The following is a 14426-nucleotide window of genomic DNA, read 5'->3' on the forward strand; positions in this document are numbered from 1 at the left end:
TTTATGAAAAAAATTTGGGATTGCTACGTAAACAATAAACGTTCAAATCACAAATTGCCGAAACAAGAAAATAGCATAGATATAGGCCTATGGACACACTAAAAGTCCGAAAGGGTTGAAAACAGTGTTACCAACTATAGGCCTATTTTCTTCGTTTCAGCCCTTTCAAGCTTTAAGTGAGACCCCCTATATACACCGGTAGAATTCTAGGGACTGGAAAGTTTTCAACGAGCAATCGTGTTTGTTCAAACACGCAAATTTTGGCATGATGGTGTACACTGAAGCGTCATTTTTTTGTATATTTCTTACAAATTGGCTTTCAAGCAACCAGCTTTTCTTTGTTTGCTGATTTTAATTCGGTCTGAAAGTAAAAATTTCGATATACATGTTAATGAATCTCCTACGTTGACATGCCACACTTTTTTCAGTATGCATGGGCTATAGCTTATAAATTCCCTTCAATGTATGCAAGTATGGGCTATCAATTTCTTCAGTCCTAAGTCATTTAGACCTATACCGCTTAAGACTATAGTTATGTCTTTTGAAAGAAGTGATTGCAGTGTTAAAAATCTTGTCATTTGACAAATAAGAGTCAAGTCATTTCATATCTAAATCTAAGTCATATTATACATAAACCATCGAATCATTTCTGTCAGCAAAACACTTTTAAAATGTTTCTAAATTTGTTTTGTTTGGCCACAAATGCATTTGTATCGACAAGCAAACTTCATTTCAAATTACTTCTCTCTAAGTATCTTCAGCGTTGCAATCTAGGGTTAAGCGGGGTAAATTCGGTTTGACCTCGGAACAGAGCAGAGCAAATCATGTCTTGGCGCAACTGTACTGAAACCATGGCAACTGCATACTTACTTTGCTCATTTGTTTTTCCCTTGTGTAATGTGTAGGCGTTTTAGAGATGAGATTTGGCATGGGCTAAGCAAACATGCCTTTGGCTTGCTTGTTAATATTGTTATCTATACCAAACTCACCATTGTCATTCGCATTACACGTCATGCACCCAGGCTGTAGACAAAAAAGTCATACCTTAACACTGAAATCTAGGCTAATCACCCATGCAGTGGAGAGTATGGAAGCTGTTATATGCACAAGATTTATGAACGTGAACGCCAATTTATAATAAATTAACAAAGGAAAGCTGGTTGTTTCAACGCCAATTTATAGTAAATAAAGAAAAAGTTTCATCAAGCTAAAATTTGCGTCTTTGTCCTCATAATTTCTTTCAAAAACGGAAAACCTTTCCATACGAGTTAATCGTGTTAGGATTGGCTCCAGTTTTGTTAAATATTAAATCGAGTCAAGTTTTTTAAGTTATTTTTTAGAAGAGGACTCAAGGAAAGACTGTGCAAAAAGCAGCTCTGGCGTCACTAACTCGAGTCATTACGGCTCTGTAAATAAATCATGATAATTTTTTTGCTCAAAAGTTAATTTTGGTTGTTTTCATAGATAGAAAAGTAATTTTATAATTTATATAATCAATTTATATGTACATTAGATTACTACCATAGTAACTTTATTATCACCATACTAATGTTTGTTGCATCCAAATATACTTAAGCATAGTTATACAACATTTTAAGTTTACTCATGCTATCAAATAACTGTTCATAACTGTTGAAATAGTAACGTTTTAATAAAGTTACTTTGTCAGATTAGAAAAGAAATAAATTTATTTTGCAAACATTATAGTTTTAAATAGCGTTTTAAAATTGGTTTTTGCTTTTTCTGATATATAATTGAAATTCTTCTTTGGCCCAAAAGACAAAGCAAAAATTATTTTCTTTTTATTTTAAATAAATTACATTCAAAGTTGAAAGCAGTTACAAACAACAAATTTATATAATAATGTGTGAGACATAGAATTAACTGGGAGCCTTGGTTTTCCAGTAGACTAATCTACGTTTTGGAAAAAAATGATTGGAATTACGCAACATTCAGAAATAACACGACGATCTGCCTTATTTGCTGATTAGCATGAAATAAACTAGAATAACATCATATTGTTTTATTACCACACATCATGTTTTTCTGTCACTCGCAGGCAATTTTTCGTAACATCCCTTTGTAGCTGGTTTCCTTTTCTGGTGTATGGAGTTCTAAAACAAGTTTTTCGATTAGGCAAGAGCATTTCTTTGACAATGTCAAGTTATAGTACTCAACATGAGCTAGAACGAACAACATGGCCAAACAAATTGGAATATCATTTGAGTTTATTTTGTTTTATTCTTGGATTGGCAAGTTTTTGGAGATTTCCATATTTGGCATATGAAAATGGTGGAGGTGTGTTATTTTACAAAGTATTTAATATATAAGGTTTATACTAGATATTTATGATGATGAAACTGATATTCCTATAACTTGTTGCATTCCAATCTTTAAGCAACCTGGCTACATTTAAAAATTTTTTACTGATGTCTTCTTTCTTTCAGTACGATTATCTCTTAATTACTTGTAATACAATCATTCATTATATGCCTGCTTTATATCACTTTCTGAATCTGCCATGTTTTTGAGTAATCTTCTTTTTAATAGGCAGAATATACATAACTACCATAAAATTACAGTTAATTGCGTTAAAGTATATTCTGCAATGCAGTGATATTTCCTCAGATGTGTATGAAAATGCATCCAACTAAACAGTGATTACTAAAAACAGATGCCTGAAGTGCTTAAAACAGATTTTAGATCAGGGGTATGAAACCGATTTTAGCAAAAGGGCAAATTGAAGGGTTGTAAAAAGTTTGAAAGCCAGACAATCAGTTATATTTAATTACGTATATTAGCCCATGTACAAATTCTGCAATCAACTTCCGACTCTGGCTAGCTAAGAAAAGCAAGGAATGTATGAACCAGGAATGTGATACTCAATTTTTTTCTTGGAGCATCACAAATTTTTTAAATTATTATTTGAATCATGGCAGCAGCAATGTATTTTTAAGTAAGTCGTTTTGTTATGGCAGGCACATAGTCTCAAGTTATCTCTTCTGTGTTATTATTAGTCCTATAACCAAATATTATGCTGCACAGACTGAACAAAATAGAAGCTAATATGAATGTAATTGTTTAGTATGTGATTAATATTTACAGTAAACAGTTACGTGTAAGCATCATCTTTACTCATTCTTCATTGTTACATCATTTATAATATTTTTACTCTCTTGTTGAAACCTTAACATGATAGTAAGGTGTGTATTTGACATGTAATATTTTATGAAATTTTTAGCCATAATTCAATCAAATTGATTAATTTTGTAAGAAGTTGGTTGATTAATTTTCTAAGAAGTTGGCACAAAAATGAGGTCTGAAAAAAGCAAGGCAAGCTTTGATTCTAATACATTAACACACCGTAAGTCAACCACCCGCAAGTGAAGCACAGTGAAGTAGCCATGTTAGCCAGGTGGTCGCATTAGTGGATTTCGCACTGAACTATTACATTACAATTGTACATAAGACCAAATTTCTTATATGGCCTAGGCTAGACTAGAGTATAATGCGTGTTTTTGTGATCCTTTTGTACGTGACACATGCAGAATGCTTGTTTAATACGTAATACCAGGCGTTGCCACACCACCTATCTTATAAATTTCATAAGAGATTATTCACTTTCTATTGTGCGTTAAGAACTCTTTGATAAATGTTTATTTTAATGCAACTGTGAAATTTTGTACATACCGTTTTGAATCTAATATATACTTGGTAGATAAAAGAAAGGCAGTATCTTTATCTTTTAGAAACGGTTTTATACCATATACATGTTTTAAAACGTGTTGAAAAAGAAGGAAGTGTTCCTGCAGATTCAATTGCGGCATGTATATGCCATGCACTAAGTTTAACGTGTGTATGCTCGCACACACGCAAGCAATCGCTAACATACAGTCATAGATGCTTATGGTGCAGCTGCAATAAATTAGTTATGATTTAACAATTGCAAGTTAAAAGTTTGCGAAGTTTTCTGTAATAATGGATTAATGGTTGTGTTAACGGGATTCAATCAGTCAACTTTATTGCGGTCGCGGTCTGGATAACTGGAGTGATCGTGCTGGTGAAACAAAATGTTATTTAAAAAATTGAAAAAATTCAAGTTGCAGTTTACGTTAGAGCATTTTGATCATTTTTTTGGTTCATTTATTTATTACTTCATTGGCTTCTTCGATAAAGTGTGCTTCTCAATCCTCATACCAAGTCTCATGTCATACTAGCTATTACTTACACAAAAAGTTTTTTAAATTTTCTTCAATTCTGAAGTGTTTAGAACAGTGGTTCTCAACCGGTGGTCCGCGGACCCCTGGGGGTCCGCGAAACGTTTTCAGTTGGTCCGTGAGAACTTCGAAATTTGCAACATAAAGTACGAGTTTTTAAAAATTTTTTGCTGTTTATCATTGCTTTTTGAAATAGGCTTGAACATTTGCTTAATTGCCTATTGTGATGGGACAACACAAAAGCTTATTGAGATTTATCACCCGCAGGGAAAGCCTATTTTGATGCACTAGATTGCGGATTATACGAGAAGACAGCTGGATACAGTGATTTTAAGTAAAAATATCCGCATAGTTTGATGTTATTTTGAATGAATAGCGCAGTTGTGCACCAAGACTATTAAGTAAAACTAAGCAAAGAAACATTTAAGTGCAGTCTCAGAACCCTTAGTTTGCTTAAACTTCAGGGGTCCGCCACTGCTTTGACAGCAGCAAAAGGGGTCCGCCAAGATCAGAAGGTTGAGAACCACTGGTTTAGAAAACATGTTGAAAGTTGAATGCAGCTTCATAGTAGATCTTATATAGAACCTTATACATCTTGCAAAAGTTTTTGGGTTCAAACCGTAATCCAAATCAACTTGCTTTTGCAATTATCATGTGGTCTGAGCTCTACAGTTCATGTTATTGTTGATCATTTTGTTATTACATGCAGCACCATTTCTCTATGTCTTCCTCTTTCTCTACATATTGATGGGCATTCCATTGGTTTTCCTGGAAATGGCATGGGGACAGTATGGCAACCTTGCTCCATTGCAGGCTTTCAAAATTGTACCTGCCATGCAAGGTGTGTATCAGCAGTGAATAATTTTTTCATATATAGTACCAGTAATTATTCATAAGGTTAAAAATGATAGTTGCAAAAATGGAAATGGATAAAGCTCTTCTTGTATAGTCTTTATCAATTAACAATTAAATACCTGTACTGTAGTTATTAGTTAGTAATTATTATGTATACATATAGTTTATATTACTCGTGTAAGAAAGATTACATACTTTTTTTTGCAAAAGCATCTATATATAACTACATTTTTTGCAAAAGCAACTATATATAATATCTATTTTAAATGCTTTCCATAGATTTATTGACTGCAAGCATTCAAACTTTATTTGCTGTATAGGAAGTAATCGTTGCGATGATAAGGAAGTTGTTCATGTGATTATTTGACACTGACACAGTACATATTGCTGATAATATTGAAACTTGAAATTCCAAAGCCTATTGTGTTTTTACAATATACTAAGTTGATGTTGTCTGAACCGTGTTAACCAAATTTTATAGTAAAATAAAAACAGGATGTAGTTTAGCACTCTGAAGGTTAACTCTATTTATATTTTTCTACACGAAATGGCCATTTCACAGTACACCTGAAGAAGCAAGCTTGTGTAGAAACATATGAATAAAGTTAACCTTCAGAGTGCCAAACTACATCCTGTTTTTTATTTTACTGTTTTTACAGTTACATATATTGCATACAATTTCTATTAGAAAACATATATCATGTGTTTAAAAGTAATGGACAGTCGTGACTAGTCACTTAACAAATGTCACTAAATATGATATATGTATGATATATAAATATGTATGTAACTTGTTTAGCACCCTAACTTTTTGGAAAATAGGTTTCATAATGCTGAATGTTTGCAACAATAAGGATATTGATTCTCATAATGTTATGAAATGATAGTAAATCTTACTTATCATCACAACATTAAAATGTCATTTGTATAGGTGTTGGAGTTTGCATGTTGTTTTTATCGTCCATACTGACAGTTTACTATGGAGTTGCTTCTTATTACATCTTGGTATACTTGGCATCCTCTTTTGCAACGTCTCTTCCCTGGAGCTCCTGTGACCATGAATGGAACACCGAAAAATGCCAGACACAACTAGGTAGTTGCTCCCACTTCTTTCATTAACACCAATATATTGAATGCATCTGTGAGCAGCGGCTGTATATATTGTTAAATATTGTTACAGCTGTTGACTGTTGTATGCTATTTCCCCGTATTTCGATTCTCTTTTCTGAAGCTCTGGTAGCCTAATTTATCTGGAATTCGTCCAGAGTTCTGTTTTGTGCATTTGTTGAAACCTTGTTTACCCAGATCCTAGCTGTGTTATGGCTGGCTTCCCTGGGCTGCAAGTTGACCCAAAAATGGGCTATGGTATGGATGTAGATGGCAAATTTGTCAAGAAAACACCTTGCAATTACACATCCGATGGCACATACACCTCACCCACTGTAGAGTATTGGGCGTAAGTTTGTTAAAGTAAAGATGTTTCTTTGAGAGTTTTTATTTTAAAACCTATCCACATAAATGCTAGGAATGGTCCTGAAATTTATTAGAGTGTTGTCCATAAAGGGTTAAGATCAAGACAATAAGAGCCAAATTATTATTTGTTATTATGATCTATCATAAAAGTCCGTTTGTCATGAGTATATTGTTAAAAAGTATAACAAAATGCACAAAGCTTATTAACTTTTTTGCAGCAATAATCTCATTTACAATGACAGTCTCTGTACTCAGTACTCAAGAATAAGTGACATTTTATTTGGAAGCAGTTCATCCACAGCCCTAATTGCTCCGATTATCATATTAGCCTGCTTTGTTGGTGCAAGATTCCTGATAGCTCTTGTTGCGATGGCAAATCATGTCAGATTGACAGGAAAGGTAATAACGTCGTATGCTGGTAATATTGCTCATAAATTGTGGTATTTTTGATTCATAACGACTTTTTAGTCTACCAGATACATGTTAGTCCCTTGGTAGTTCATTGTATTTATGAATTAGTGGTGTAGACAGACTATATTTTTATTTATATATTGTCATCACCTTAGCAAAATTTACTGGTTGATTGATTAGGTTCAATTACGCACCAATTTAATTTCTTTTGCACTTAGGTTGCATATCTCCTAAGTACTTTTCCATTTGCTGTCATTGTCATGCTACTAGTCAGATGTGTCACTCTAACTGGGTCCACTAATGGATTGAGCTACTTATTTATTCCAAGTAACGCAGAGTCTTTTTTTACTCCCAAGGTACCATTTTTATCTTTTAACATATCTTACTCAGAACAAGTTGGCAAACATTTTAACATGACTAGAGATAGTATATGTCGGTTAAAATGTTGTGTGTGTTGTACCATTTCAAATTGGATGTTAACATTTAAATGCTATGCCTATGTACCCTGTATATAGTGTTCTGCTCTTTGTAAAAAATGTGAAACTGTTCAATGTTTCCAACTTTTTTACATCCATTTCGGTTCAAGTTTTTGTATGAAATTTCAAACTTTGAATTTACTTTGACTATTTTTGTTAAGCATATTACATTTATCAAGTGTTTTGGTGTTGATCATCTCATACATTAATAATTAATAATTAATGATACATTTGTATGTTGAAAGGAAAGACACAATAGGAACTGAAATGTTGCCATCTAATTTTGATTGATCAATAATGGCCTTCAGGCCAAATAGATTTCCTTGTGCAACCCTATAAACCGTATACCTGAAAAAGGTTACGGCAACAAGTGCTGACAATTTCAGCACATGCCATTTGTATATATGTGACTGTTCATATATCAAATATTCACAAATCAGTTGATATCTGTTCTTTTAATGTGTCCAACTGAACTGAGACTCAACAAGATAGCTTTTTTTAAATTGGAAATCAATAACAAAGTAAGAAAGTTTGGAGTCACAACTTAAGCCCCAAAGTAAAAGTGTAGAGCACGCAGCTCACTCAACCGTTTTATATGGCCTGCATTTACTTCAACTTGTAGACTACATTTTGTGAAACTCGTTATTACCAGTACCTCATATGAACTGTGGGAAATACATCGACCATAAACAGAACCGAATTTCTATGATCTTTGTCTCAGATTTATACACAGATTATGCTTTGTAATTACATTGTCCACTACTTCATAACATCAGTATTAGTATTGTTAACATATTTGTGACCAGATAATCCCAGACATAATATGTCAAACATCATATATTAAATACGTAATAAGATTCTGACAACTTTTCGGCTATAACAAGATTCTTTTTAGGACTTGTGCATTGTTTATATATATGTTCTAATAGGATTAGTTTATTGTCTGGTTCTTGCAGTCTTCTAACTCTTTTGTTTGGCTCTTTGCATGAAACAGTTAAGCGCCTCTGCCCTGAAGGAATAGGAAACACCAGCGCTTTATTATATTAAAGGGCGACCTTTTCAGTGCAAATGTTGTCAATGTTAGAACTGATTGCTTGCAGGCCTGTACAATTATATAGTTATTACTACCAAAGTGATTTCTGTTGTTTTTGGTCCTTCAAGTGCTTTCTATTGTTTATTTTGCCACTTGCCCGTAACAGTAAAACCTGTTGCTACTATCCTATTAGCAATAAAAACACTATAACAACATTTTCCACTGAACATCCATTGCCACAAAAGAATTTTAAATTATAATTATTATCAAGTGTGTAACACTTACACTAAACTGTAATTCTCCTCATCAATGAAATGCACGTTTTTTTTTTAATTGTCCATTTTTGCTAATATGCTTCTTCCAATGTTTCTTTTATATATATATATATATATATATATACAGTATATGTCGGTATGTTTTTTGATTTAAGACCGCAGACTTTAATTACTCTTACATGTTGTTACAATGTTTACATAGGGATGAAGTACAGTGAACAGTCTTCCTTTAAATGCACAACTTGTGCTTCTGTCTGAATGTAATGTAACTTTGTGTAACGATACAGTTTTGGCATGAAATGTTAATGTAATGATTTATCTAAAAGTTTAGGGTATATATGTACATAAAGTAAATGTTGTCTGTTTTACCTGTAATTCTCCACAATTCAATTGTAATAGTAATTCTTACTTTACCATTAAATTATTTCAGTGTAAGTTTTTTAGCTCTCATAAATTTTGTATTGGGTAGATCTCAGTATAAAGCTTATATAACAGATGTAATTAAATATATGAACTGTGTGCCTAGTATTGGAGCCTACATAAAATAGGGCTGGTACAAAATTTTAGTGTGTGATTATTTCTTCATTAGCATGTGTGCTAGAATCAAGAGTTTCGATTTATACTGTATATTGGCTGACTTGAATTATCTAGAATTATTGGATGCTTTATAATTTGTCATTCCCAAAAACAAGGCTTTGAATAATTGAGAACACTGTCATAATATTTATTATTTTCATAATTTTTATACCTCGTGCATTTAGGTTTGACCGGTTCAATACTCTTCTATTTTTGTTTTAACTTAATAGTTAAATGATTTTTTGTCAAAATATATTAGATTGCAAAACGCTCTTTCAAAATCTGTGTTAACAAATTTTTACATTTAGCTTTGGAAAGACGCGTGCAGCCAAGTATTTATTTCCCTCATGTTATCCTGGGGTGGACTGATAAGCTGGTCATCATATAATCGCTTCTACAACAAGTATCACATCGATGCTAGCATGTTGCTTCCAGTGGTTCCAGTGTTGTCAATAATATCTTGTGTGTCTGTGTTTGGAGTTGTTGGATACCTTGCCACAGTGTCAGATGTTGGGTTTGAAGAAGCATTGCGTGAAGCCAAAGGACCATTCGCACCACTGGTAGCTTACTCAGAGGGGCTTTCTCAGATGTGGGGAAACACCTTGCCATGGAGCATTGTTGTTTTTGTGACCATGTTTTTGTCGTCTACTTCAGCTATTGTAAGTTTCTTCAGTATTGTAAGGTTTGGTTATGAAGCATGTGGTACGTAAATACCCTCCAATAAGTGTATTCGCTATACGATGACGACTTATGTAATGTACATACAAGTGCTTTCGTTTTATCAGATCAGTTTCAATATTTGTTCTTTTGATAACTATTTATGTCGAGTTCCTGTCATTTATTCAACAGCTTCCATGCTTGGAGTGCATTCTTTCATGTATTTCGGATGGGATCCCAGCATTTCGTAGCTTGCTGCTTCGAAATGTCACTGTTGTATTTCTTCTACTTACATCATTTGCAGCATATTATGGTATCCCATGTGTCTTGCAGGTATAATAGCATAATTTTTAACTTTTATTTTTCACTTCCGTTTACTGCCGGTACAGTGGAAGGAACTCTCCTTGACTCAAAATTTTGGACAATGTAAAAAAAAATTGTCCTGGCAAAATGTATTACAGTTTTAAGTTTTATTTTTAACGTCATGTTTGGCAGATATGTGATGGTAGTAGCCTGTAGCCAGCGATGAATAACTGGTCAAATTAGATATTTCCGTGTACGTGATAGAACTTGAATTTAATATTTACACGAAATTCCTTTCTGTTGACATAATCATTTATACATAAAGGGGAGTGGTCTGCAGATTATTGAATTTTTCGATACTTTCTGTCTCCCACTATGCTGTATGATTGTTGCACTGGCTGAAATTCTAATGCTTTCGTACTCGTTCGGTAAGTATAAATAACTTCTAACTTTGCTCACCGAAGTGAAACACGCCCTCATAATATTTTGCTTTCTGTCAATACATTAGTATTCAAGAATCTAGATGTTACTTGTATATTTGGTAAGCATTTCATTGTGATATTTTTCTGTAAACTTTTTCCTGCAGGTTTTAAGCTTTTGTACACAAACACCAAAGCTATGACTGGTAACTCCTGTCTGAAAAGTCACTTTTGGACCGTGATGTGGGGTGGAGTGTGCCCACTTGTTATACTCGTAAGTGATTTGTCATTCATCTGCAAGGTCTACTTTTTGGCATTTCTACTTCAAGTAAATTACGATGCACCATAATAATTAACTCTGGTAATCGAATTTGAAAAAAATGCAGCTTTATATTATTAAATAGGGCAGGTTATTAAAGGTATTAACAAGCCATAATCATCTGCCCATATCATAATAAACTTTATCTAGGGTTGCCTGGTTTACACCATAGTGGGCATTGTCCGGGATGGAGTTGATGCTATGGCACCATACCTGCCACAGAGCATGAGAGGCACGTGGACAACCATAGCTGGTGCTGTTGTGGTTGCTTTCGTCTTTCTTGTCCTAATTCTCGTTGCTGTTATAAAGGTATTGCAGTCACCTGGGCCATTAAAAGAGGTAAATAAAATGATCTGAATCATTTTTAGAGAATGCGCCTATGCAATTTTTGTGTTTTTACGAAGAAACCTTTCGTGAATGAAGAATTGATCGCCTTACTCGCCTAAGATAAAACTATTCTTTTAAACTTTTACATGGACATTTACTTTCAGAATTTGTAACATGCGCATTGCTCACAGGGTTATCGTAAGACTTCTGTTGTGCTGCGCTAACGTTTTATGCAGCTGGCATAAGTGCAGAACCAGTGCTGATACAAGTTAAGCTTTACATCAAAGATAACTTATCAGTAACTATATCGAACAAAACTTTTTTCAAAAATATCTTGTGGCAAAGCAATTATTGCCAGAAGTTTACGAAAAATATGCCTCGTTTTGTGACGCTGGTGAAAGCGATGATCACGTCGCAATATGTAATCAATACACGTGTCACGTGATGTTTTCATCAAGCATGGGTGTTATCCGATATGCTTTCATACTCAATCTCACGTCTTGTATACAAGCAGCAGGTGCATTATAAATGCATTATCTTGGGGTATTGGTTGATCAAAGTCTAACCCCCACAACCTAATGTTAGTATATTCAAACTGATGCTAGGGGTTAAGCTGCAGCTTTGTGCTATTTCTCTGCCATACCAGTATTTGCTGAGAAGACCTGATAGCTTAACTGATAGATGCACTCTAACCTTAGATGCTTAAAAAACATCACTTGTTACCAATTTCTTCCTAGTTGTCATGTCATATTCAACACAAAATGCACAAGCATCACACACACCTGAATCAGACACCAGTTGTCGTGCGTGTAGTATTGCTGTAAATCGTTATGTAGACGCGACCAACCGCATCTTTATGTGCACAACTTCGGATACTTTATAAGATACGTATTTTAATTGCTATCCACTGGTATTTCACTTAATTTACAAATCTTCATTGATATAAGGTTCACTTGTATTAACACCAACCTCACACTTTAAAAAGCAGTATTTATGGTTTAAAGCATACCCTTTTGATAAACATTATTGCGAAATTGGGCGATAGAACGTATATTTAACACGACATAAAGGTGTTCTCTGTACAGGATCGTTGTGAAAATGTGATAACATTCCAATATTTAATTTACCAGAAATTGCACAATGCTTTTACCCCGCATTTATCCCGTTTGTCTGGGAACGGTGGCGGAAACTTGTCTCACACCAACGGAGACCTATTTATGAGTGACTACACAAGCCATAGAGAGAGGGGAATTGAAATCTTGATTGACGAAGACATAGTGACCAGCGTGTGATATTCTCTTTTAACCTGACGCTGTACACCGCTAAGCATTGCACTACAGGGCTGAGATTGAGTTCACTGGCGTAGTCATGAAATTTGTGATTTTTTTGAAGAATTTTGCTCTACTACATTCGCTGTTCTTATCGCAGCTTTACTTTTTCATTTCCTTCTTGCGGTATAACAATTGCCTTTGTCATGCAGTACTCGTGGTGGTCGCCCCTTGCATTTTCTTATAAATATCTAAGGTTTTGTCAACCCTGCCATTTTTACCATTACACAGTTTTGCATTTACCATTGTGTACCTAGCTGTTGAAAATGCGATTGTCGAACTCTTGGACTTTCTATATTTCCACGCTTCGGCAAGTTATAATGCTTCACTGCACAATATTGCTCGATTCTTAATTCAGTGATAACGTGTTGTTCTATCTTGCCAACTTTATGGAGATTTAAGCCTCGTCTTGGCATCGAAAATGACTTATTTCATTTTTTGTTCTCTTGTTTTTAATATAAAAAAGTAAACTTGGCGATTAAATAAAATAATTAAATGACTTATTACTGCTAATACTAACTTTTTCGAATAATCACTGTTTTCGTTATGTATCAAGTTTGTTGAAGGAAATTTTATGTTCGCAGAACATTTCGCTCATTTGCATTGCCTTTATGCTCATAACAAATACATAAGTTTATATGTTTTTGTAAATTTTTTACAATTCACGTGGGTTTTATTTTTACTTCGTTGTACAAAAGTGGTGCCGTTTATGTTTTTTTATTCCTTTTTTGTGGTTTTCGTTTTCGTTCGCGCATTGATCGGCGAAAACTCTTCCACTCAATTGTTCACTTACATATTGTAACTGTTCGCCAACAGACCAGAGCCTATTCTTGTACGTTAATCATTTCCAGGCTCTATTTGGGAAAGAGTTTCCTTAAATGTTATAACAAAGTATTTTAGCTGATCCGTTTTATAGAATCCTGACTCGCTGATTGTACAGGTTTTTAAAGGTGCTTTTCTTTAAATTAGGTTGAACTTTTCAACACTTAATCATCAACGAAGCTTTGAGCTACGTGGGTTTTTTGTGCTTCGACATACACAAAATGTAATCTGAATATGTTTTAATGCAACACGTTTTTTGTTTCTTTATACCCAACTGTCCGTTTTGTACAGCTGTCGCGCCTTTTTCGAACAATTAAAATCATGCTTACATTATTTTTACTTTTTGGTGCACAGTTGCCCAATTTCCTTTTGGTGCCATCTTGTTTGTGTCATTATACACTACATTTTGATTTACCTACTCAAAGAAGGTCCTGTCTTAAATAGTTTTACAAATAGGGTCAAGTTTGGAAGACTTGTATCAATATCCAATATTTCGTACTCATTCTTTTGCTCAGTTACCGAAAAACAGTTTAAATATGTAGCGTTTCCCTGTAATGATGCTGCCCGTATTCTGGAAATAAATGCTTTCTTAAGCTGTAACTGTGTTGATTTGATCATTACACATTTTTAGCTCACAATTTATGAAAACATTACAGTTCGTCAGTACAGGATCATTTAGTATTGTACCCTATCACGTTAATTCTATATACTTACAGAACTACAAAATAAGTGTTCGGCAAATGGTTATTTTTGGAAAAAAAGACTATACAGAAGTTGAAGATAAACAGTTCAAGTTACACAAATATGGACCGTAGGTAAATACCGTTCCGACGAACCAAAGACATATTTCTAATGGTTTTCGATGTTGGAGTATGAAATAAGAACATATAGGGCAAGTAAAATGTGTTTTAAAGTGTCGTTTGGAATAATTTAGG

General features: G+C 34.0%; 1 protein-coding gene across 1 annotated transcript; it reads left to right on the forward strand.

Annotated features, from left to right (window-relative positions):
• Window positions 1–2031: 2031 nt before the first annotated feature.
• LOC143461757 (sodium- and chloride-dependent glycine transporter 2-like) lies at window positions 2032–14091 on the forward strand. Its single transcript, XM_076959615.1, has 12 exons — window positions 2032–2298; window positions 4927–5058; window positions 6004–6165; window positions 6378–6528; window positions 6764–6944; window positions 7175–7312; window positions 9625–9975; window positions 10166–10306; window positions 10602–10704; window positions 10863–10969; window positions 11165–11353; window positions 12472–14091. Exons 1-12 carry the CDS (start codon window positions 2157–2159, stop codon window positions 12631–12633), a joined length of 1959 nt encoding a protein of 652 aa, XP_076815730.1. The 5' UTR covers window positions 2032–2156; the 3' UTR covers window positions 12634–14091.
• Window positions 14092–14426: the final 335 nt, after the last annotated feature.

The sequence above is a fragment of the Clavelina lepadiformis genome, chromosome 6 (genome assembly GCF_947623445.1).
Source record: "Clavelina lepadiformis chromosome 6, kaClaLepa1.1, whole genome shotgun sequence".
NCBI classification, from domain to species: domain Eukaryota; kingdom Metazoa; phylum Chordata; class Ascidiacea; order Aplousobranchia; family Clavelinidae; genus Clavelina; species Clavelina lepadiformis.